The sequence below is a fragment of the Rutilus rutilus genome (genome assembly GCF_951802725.1).
Source record: "Rutilus rutilus genome assembly, chromosome: 6".
Classification (NCBI taxonomy): Eukaryota; Metazoa; Chordata; class Actinopteri; order Cypriniformes; family Leuciscidae; genus Rutilus; species Rutilus rutilus.
The window spans coordinates 4,201,244-4,210,137 of NC_140214.1; the positions used below are offsets into that span (position 1 = coordinate 4,201,244).

Genomic DNA, 8,894 nt, shown 5'->3' on the forward strand with positions numbered 1-8,894 from the left:
AGCCGAATGTCTTAGTGCAGGCACTAATGGATCCAAGGTTGTGTCTCGTAAATTACCCCACTAATAATGCCCAGAATGGTACCAAACTTCTACAGTAGCACAAATAGGTTCTGTACTCATAAAACGAGGCATTGGAAAGTTTGTAAGTACATCAGGAGTTTATTTAAATAACACTTGCCTGATGGCTAATGCTACCGCTAACCCGGACGTCGAGGTCACTTCCGTGATTAGGGAAAAGCAAGTAAAAGTCCTGGCAGACAGCCAGTATATCCAACAAGTGTTGACAACTTAGAGTTAATTAATAATTGTTGCAAACTGGTACTACCAACAAAATATTAGTGCATTCCTGGAACTGGGTGTCGACTACATCCTTATGCATCGCTTTCTGCCAGGACTTTTACGTGCTTTTCCCAAATCACGGAAGTGACCTCGAAGTCCGGGTTAGCGGTAGCATTAGCCATCAGGCAAGTGTTATTTAAATAAACTCCTGATGTACTTACAAACTTTCCAATGCCTCGTTTTATGAGTACAGAACCTATTTGTTGGTTTTTAAACCAATTTGTATTTATTTATCCAAATATCCTACATATTGTGCCTTTAAATGTTAGTTAATAAAAATACTATTGATCAGTTTTCATTCATGTTAGTTCACAGCACTAACTAATGATAACAAAATGTATTAGTAAATGCTGAAATAAACATGAACTAAGATTAATAAATGATGTAGAAGCTATATATTAATAAATCAATGGAACCTTTTTGTAAAGTGTTACCAAAATCACTTTCTAAGAACTTAAACTGTTTAATGGATAAAAATATCTCTTACCCTACAATTTGTTGTGTTGAATAACCAGTTTCACAAACTATGTCACATTCCTAAAGTTCTGAACGGTTCTGCTACACTGTAAAACTTTACTGTAAATTTACAGCGAATTTCCTACAGAATTGTACTGTATTTCCATAATACAGTATTCGGCTGTATCTTTTACAGAACAGCTGTAAATATACAGCACATTTCTGTTTTCAACCCGATAAATGCGTAATACAGTATCATACTGTAAAAGCACTGCATTGTGGGATTGATTTCTTTCGCGCTCAATTCAGTTCAAATGTGACGCGAGCAGACTACTACAGGCAAACTTGATTTGTCAGCGGGATTCAACTGAACAGAATAATCATTCCTGTTATCAAGATAAACAGTGTCTGCGAATCTGTGAGCAATTTTTAAGCTTTTGTGAGCTTCGGTTCGTGTTTCAAACATTAGTTGCCTGTGACGCAGCAGAAAATGGGAGACATTAACTTTACATGAAGACGGATGGAAGAATTTGTCATCTGAATAACCTGCGCCTGTGACGATTAGTGGGATTTAGAGTTTGAGAAGATGGAAATTGTTCAACTGAGTGATACGGTAAGCCAATATATATATATATATATATATATATATATATATATATATATATATATATTGCGTTCGCATTTCTAACATACGTTGATTTCACGAATGCTTATTTGGTTTGATTTTGCAAACGCGGTTTTCTACCGCGGCCGCGCAAACAATTCACTCTGTTCCACCTGTTTACCAAGTAACGTTAACGTTAACTTCAATATTTCACATAATAGGCAACATATACCATGTTATTTGCATGACCTGCTTTTGATATATTTTTCGTTTCAGGCTTTGTAATCTGATGACGGTCCAGTGCTAATGTAAGTACTTTTAAGTAGTGTTACAGTTATAGTCTATGTGGTAAAAAAAAAAAATGCTATCAAATGCTGTCAGTTCTGTGATCGTGCTTTTGAATCGTTGTCATAATTTTGCTAGCACAAGAAAATCCATGTTCCTAATGCTGTTTTCAAATGTAGTATTCCTGATTGCCATGCCATGGTCCTACAACTAACAATTCAAAGAGAAGTTAGACGGTGTTATCCTTCAAGCAGATAAGTAGAGATTATTCAACAAATCTCATTAATCTGTAATATTTTTTTATGTTTTGGTTCTGTTGATCATGGCTGTTCTGTCCTTTTTAAAAACTGTTTCAGGAATTTGCAACGCTGATGTCCAGCAATCTACACTTGCCAGAGAGTCCGACTACACCTTATTTCCTGGTATGTAAACATTAAAGGGGTAGTTTAAACCTAAAATGAAAAGCCATCATTTACTCACTCCACTGCAAAATATATTTTTCTTAATTAGTGTTTTTTTCTTGTTTCCAGTCCAGATATATAAAATTCTTACATGAAGAAGCATTTAATAGACAAGTAAAAATTGTCTTGTTTTCTGAAAGAATGTCAAAATTTTGTGAGTTTATGCTTAAAACAAGCAAAATAATATGGCAGTGCGTTTTAACGTTCTAACCCTAATCAATTTAAATTTTTAGGTGAAAATTTTAATTTATAGAACTATGAATAGATAGACAACTACATCGAACCACAGTGGAACCCACAATAGTTATTTTAATTATTAATATTATTTATTAATTCATTTTATTATTATTTTTTCAATTACAGGTCAATCTCTAAGCAACCAGTGCTGGACATTACGTTTGGAAGGTCAAGGTGTACGTGGAAAGGATCACAGCCTAACTTCATCACTGGCCTGGCAGCGCTGTTTGCCTCCTCCTATAACTTCAGCTTGCAGTACCAGGAAGAGGCAGCACCTTGAGTTTGTTCAGAGGTTAGTCATTAGCATATTTGCCATTCATATAAATATTAGACTGAATTGTGACTTGTCTTGACAGTATTTATTATGTTGACTACTGGTATGAACAATATGGCCCTGGTTTCCATACTGGGCTTAGCTTAAGACAGGTCTAGGCCTTAATAAAATTAGGGTATTTAAGCAGCTTTTATAAAAATATAAAAAAGAAAAAACATTACTGGTGTGCATCTTGAGACAAAACAGTGACAGTCACATATTTCAGATATGTCAGTGCAAGTTGTTTTCAGTTGAAGGATTAGTGAAAATTCTGTCATTAATTATTCACCCTCATGTCGTTCCAAACCTGTAAGACCTTCATTCATCTTCAGAACACAAATGAAGATATTTTTGATGAAATCTGAGAGGTTTCTGAACCAGCCATAGACAGAAACATCTTTGTAACTTTCAAGGCCCAGAAAGCTAGTAAAAACATTGTTTAAATAATCCATGTAACTACAGTGGTGCAACCTTAATATTATGAAGCGATGAGAATACCTTTTGTGCACAAAAAACCCCAAAATAACGACATTATTCAACAATCTCTACTCTTTCACGTCATTCTCCAACGCTGTTGACGTAGTGTAAACAGTGTCAAGTCATCTTCATTTATATAGCGCTTTTAATATAGATTGTTTCAAAGCAGCTTTACAGTGATAATAGGAAATTACAGTAACATAGATTGTTTTGGCTTTACAGCAGCTCTAGAATAAAGTTATTAGATCGACTATTTTTGACTGTCAAAATGTAGGCGGACACAGTTTCCGTGAGTTGTTCAAAATCTTTCTTTTTAGTAAACTCTGTGTACACAAACAATGTTCTCAATGCTGGAGTTTAGAGTCTCTGGTGATACTGAGAGCACAGTTTCATGTTGTGTCGAGCCTTCTTAGTGTTTTAAAAATAGCGATTTTTGATGCTATCATAGTCGTGCCACAAGCACTCCCATTCAAAAGGCAATTTGACCGAAAACGAAAATACGGTCAAACTTAAAAGTGGCGTTTCCATCCTAATTATGCTTTTAAACGAAGGTTTGCCTCGGGTAGATTAACAAAAAGACCCTAGGTTGCACTTTGGTAAGAGTTATCCTTTAATACACTCCGGCCCACTCATCCTCACAAAACAGTGTAGGAGAATGACATGTAAAAGAAGAGATTATTCTACAATGTCGTTATTTTAAGGTTATTTTGCACACAAAAAGTATTCTCGTCACTTCATAATATTAAGGTTGAACCACTGTCGTTATATGTACTATTTACCAATGTTTTTACCACCTTTCTGGGCTTTGACAGTTGCAATGACATTGATGTCAATGGAGGGACAGAAACCTCCCAGATTTCATCAAAAATATCTTAATTTGTGTTCCGAAGATGAACGAAAGTCTTAAGGATGAGCAATAATGACAGAATTTTCATTTTTGGGTGCAAACATGCATTTTAGTCTGGTAAATGTCATGTTTAACATTATCATGTAGTCATGTATGCAATAAACATTGCAAGGCTTGCAATTAAAGTTAAATTATTTCTGTCACAAAGGTTTGGGCTAGATTCTGGCAATGTGTGCTCTATATAAACAGAGTCTATGGCTGCCTTTCCACTGATACTCTGATGGGACCTGATGAGGGGATGATATTAAAAGTTGTAGAATAAAACTTTAAATCTGGCAACCCCACTTCCAAAAGTTTAGTTAGTTGACAGTGCACATGTAAACAGACACATTGAGTTGATGTATTTTAACCAGGGCAGAAAAAATATCAGTTATTGATCACAACATCCAACATTGCATTTTTTTTTTCATGTTGTTCAGTTTTATCCAAACAGTTTAGTCGTTAAAACCGATATCTGGTTTTTATTTACACATCCTTTGTGCTGTCTCTCTTTGTCAAAATATATAAACTCAGTCCATAATATTTCATTGTTTTTTTTTTCCTTTCTTTTCTGCCTTTTAGACGATTTCCTGACATCAATCCTGAACGTGGATCAAAAACAAAGAAAGGACAAGTAACTTCAAAGAAAACTGGCCAAGTTGTGCAAAAAAAGAACACTGTAAGCCTACAGGTGTCCTCACTTCTGCGAAACCTTGAAGACTTTGAATTGGGACTTGAAGACTTTGAATTTCGTTTGCACTTGTATGGACTTCAAAACAGAAACAGCAATTCACTTCCATTATAAAGCTTGGAAGAGCCAGGACATTTTTTAATATAACTCCGTATAACTCCGATTGTATTCGTCTGAAAGAAGAATGTCATGTAGACCTAGGATGACTTGAGGGTGAGTAAATCATGAGCTAATTTAAATTTTTGGGTGAATTATCCCTTTAATTAAGTGCTAAGTGTTACCTGTTTGTTGTTAAGTGTTAAAATAGCATTTTATGTTTAAAAAAAATTCAGCCAACATGTTCACAGAAGGCAATTTTCTGATCTTTGCTTTTAACCAAAATAAATGTTTTTAAACCCAGAAAATGTTGTTTTCTTTTTCATAGTGTGACTACTATACAATTTATTGCTGTAGACAAGTTTAATATTGTAAAATTATGTGGTATATACTGTATTTGGTAATTACAGTGGAGTACTGTAAATGCTGTTTACTGTACTAGTGCTGTAAAAATACAGTATGTGGCTGGCAACCCAGCTGCCAGTATTTTACTGTAAATTTACAGTACAATGTTTTACAGTACAATACTGTAAATGCTGTTTACAGTACTAGTTCTGTAAAAATACAGTATGTGGCTGGCAACCCAGCTGCCAGTATTTTACTGTAAATTTACAGTGAAAAGTTTTACAGTGTAAATTGTAAGACATTTTAGGAAGAACATCTGAAACAAAGTTGACATGTAAATGAGTGTGTGATCAGACTCACCTGAAACAGGTGTCATGGAGGTGGGAGGCAGGCCGTTCATGTTGAGCGCCCCCACCTGGTGAATCTGTGTCGCTGGATACGCAACGCTGGGCGCTAAATAACCCCCGTGAGAAGCCGCCATGATCGCCGCCTGCTGCTGCATCAGCTGAACCAATCAAACAACAGAGAGCTTACGTTAGAAAACATCCTACATTATATTAAACACAAAAACAAATATAAAACATATCTGATCTTATTGGAAATGAAGTATTCTTTACAAAAAAGCACTGCAGGACAGTGATGGTAATACCACGGTACTTACTTACTTACACGGTAATTACTACTGAAAGATTCCCATATTTATGTACAATGATATTTACACGGTCCTCCAGGGTACTTTAAGAAATATGTTCAAAAACATAATATTATCATGGCATCTTGTTCACAAAAAATAACAGCAGCATGGCACTTCTCTGTACTTGTTAGTTATAATAACTTGACCCTGTCGGAGATCCAACATGTGTCTGTAGGTGTTCAAATAAATTGGATCAAACGACATTCCTAAAATGAATTAACGAACACAAATGCACTGTAGCATAGCTAATTATTGTAATTATGTCACTATGGCAACAATCATCTGTGAAAACACAACAGTACAAAGCAGACGTGTAGAGTAACTAATGTGTGCCGGAGTCCTGAAATGACCCCATTGCAGAGCATTTACATACACACATTTGCTTATTAGCATTCATTTATATTGGCTAAGTAATATGTATTTGAGCAAAAATACAGAAAAAATGTAATATTTGTGAAATATTATTACAATTTAAAATAATGACTTTCTGTTTGAATATATTTTAAAATGTAATTTATTCCTGTGATCAAAGCTGAGTTTTCTGCATCATTACTCCAGTCTTCAGTGTCACATGATCAATATACACTACCATGCAAAAATTTGGAGTCAGTCATTTTCTTTCTTTCTTTTTTGAAAGAAATTAGTACTTCTATTCAACAAGGATGTATTAAATTGATAAAAAGTGATAGTAAAAATGTATATTGTAAGAAAAGATTTATATTTTGAATACTGTAAATGCTGTTCTTTTTGATGTATATATATATATATATATATATGAAGAGTTCAGATGCAAAAGCCTCTAAGTGCCATCTGAAATTTTCTTCTAGAATGATCATTTTTATAAAGGTTGTATATTTAAGTTAAGTAATTTTACGTAAATGACAATTAATAGTGAATTTGCATTGCCATTTAAGTGAAATTATTGAACTTAAATATACAAGCTTGATAAAAATTATCATTCTAGAAGAAAATTTCAGATGGCACTTAGATGCTTTTGCATCTGAACTCTTCATATATACATATATATATACACACACACACACACATTAGTATTTGTTTATGTGGAACTGATGCAAATTAGCCTTCTAGAAGACGCTTGTAACTACACACACCCACTGACCGCAGCTCGACGTGAGTGTAATCCATACATGCATCGATATAGACCACACTGATCTACTGGGTTAACCATTAGCATGCATTCTTAATGATGTTACTTTGTTTAGCCATGAAGAGATGGGTTATCAACACAGAATCCACATTCATTTGAAACATTAGCAAACATATACATAAAAGTACCATGGTATTCTCTGAAAAGTATGATGCAAATCCACTGAACAGTATACTGTACATGAATATGGTTATCATTTAGAAGCGGAGAATATAATAAAAACAAATCATTTCAGCTTAATCGTAACTCTGTGGACAGCATCTGTGGCACGCTGTTTATTAATAATTTCATCAAACTCTATAAAAATGTCCATATAAATGTAACTGTGGTACAGAATATCAGTAGTGCTGCTTTAGCTCAGTTTAAATGAATTGCTAACACTGCTGCTGACCAAATTCACATGGCAAATAAACTCCCGTCCAGCCTTGAGACACAAAGACGAGGAGAAAGCCTCAGCGATAAACTCGTTTACAGGAGCGCGTGTGTTTGTGTATGCATCTGCGATTTTATTGAATGCTAATGTGTGCTGAACTCCCCAGGTACTCCGAGGCAATCAGCGCTCCATCATGGGCCAATTACTGTTGTAGAGGCGCTTCGAGAGGCACAGCTCAATGCAAAGCCTCCAGCCGCTCACGGGGTGACACGCGTGTTTGTGCATGTTCGTGAGGACGTGCTGACACGTCTTGGGGGGGGGGAAGGCTTGGGAAGATGGAAGTGTTTGGTGCATGAAGAAATGAGATGTCCAAACCGCTGACAATAATTACTTGCTTTGCCATTCATTCAGACCGTAGCTGTAGTTTAAATGGTTGGGCGGTCTCACCGTGCCGTGATAGAAATGTGTCAACCGATCCAGCTGTGGCGTTTATATCCAGCAGATAGCACGCAGATTACTTCATTTATTACCAAAAATCGGATGGTTTGTGCACTGCAAAAAAATAAAAAATTCTATACAAATTTCTATTTTCTTGCCATACAAAAAAAGAAAAGAAAAAGTTTTTTGCTTAAAACATGAATTATCTGCCAATGGCAACGTAATAAAAATAACCTTACTTTCCCTATGAATTAAGTTTATGTTTCTGACTCCACTGGTGGATCATTTTGTATTGTTTTAAGCATAAACTCACTAAATTCGGATACATATCTCAAGTGATTTTGCTTCTCAAGTAAATGGATCTTGATTTAAGAATGTTTAGATATTTAACTGCAAAACGAGACGAACATACTTAGTAAGAAAATCCTTTTTTAAAGTTGGTGCATCAAGTTCCAAATAATAATAATAATAATAATTTATATATATATAAATATATAAGAGAAGTCTCTTATGCTCACCAAGGCTACATTTATTGGTCAAAAATACAGTATATATTAAAAATACATTATTGGTCAAAAATACAGTAAAGACTGTGATAATGTGAAATATTATTTAAAATAACTGCTTTCAATTTAGATTTTAATTTAAATGTATTTTTTTTCTACTCCAGTCTTCAGTGTCACATGATCCTTCAGAAATCATTCTAATATGCTGATATAGAAACATTTATTATTATTATTATATTTCTGTGGAAACCCATTTTTTCAGGATTCTTTGATGAACACAAAGTTCAAAAGAACAGCATTTAAACATTTTGAGGTTGAATTTCCAGCCAAAAGTAATAATAAAGTGATTTTATCATAGTTAAAATATATATATATCAAATAGAATATATATATATATATATATATATAATAACCGTGATATAAAATGTCAGCCCACCCCTAGCTGAGGCTCATCATTGCTGGTTTGTTTGTGTGCTCTAGTCAAACAAATCAGGCACAAATGGATTAGAATCGGAAAAAAATCAC

The 8,894-nt window shown here is 34.5% G+C and overlaps 2 protein-coding genes across 3 annotated transcripts in view; one reads left to right on the forward strand and one right to left on the reverse strand.

The window, feature by feature from the left end:
* The window catches only part of LOC311292269 (CUGBP Elav-like family member 5), a 202,017-nt gene that overhangs the window by 18,314 nt on the left and 174,809 nt on the right, over positions 1–8,894 (reverse strand). For both annotated transcript variants that reach the window (XM_084411901.1, XM_084411900.1), the window contains exon 7: positions 5,551–5,695. In XM_084411901.1, the coding sequence (XP_084268027.1) occupies positions 5,551–5,695 (145 nt within the window). The remainder of the gene's footprint in view (positions 1–5,550; positions 5,696–8,894) is intronic.
* LOC311292278 (uncharacterized protein) lies at positions 1,092–5,147 on the forward strand. Its single transcript, XM_084411910.1, has 5 exons — positions 1,092–1,408; positions 1,676–1,707; positions 1,864–2,106; positions 2,509–2,674; positions 4,641–5,147. Exons 3-5 carry the CDS (start codon positions 2,007–2,009, stop codon positions 4,861–4,863), a joined length of 489 nt encoding a protein of 162 aa, XP_084268036.1. The 5' UTR covers positions 1,092–1,408; positions 1,676–1,707; positions 1,864–2,006; the 3' UTR covers positions 4,864–5,147.

Excerpts from the sequence above, each read along its gene's own strand:
- LOC311292278 (XM_084411910.1), top strand. The coding sequence starts at position 2,007 with ATGGCTGTTCTGTCCTTTTTAAAAACTGTTTCAGGAATTTGCAACGCT. Across the intron at positions 2,107-2,508 it reads CGACTACACCTTATTTCCTG|GTCAATCTCTAAGCAACCAG; the intron begins GTATGTAAACAT and ends TTTCAATTACAG. Across the intron at positions 2,675-4,640 it reads CACCTTGAGTTTGTTCAGAG|ACGATTTCCTGACATCAATC; the intron begins GTTAGTCATTAG and ends TCTGCCTTTTAG.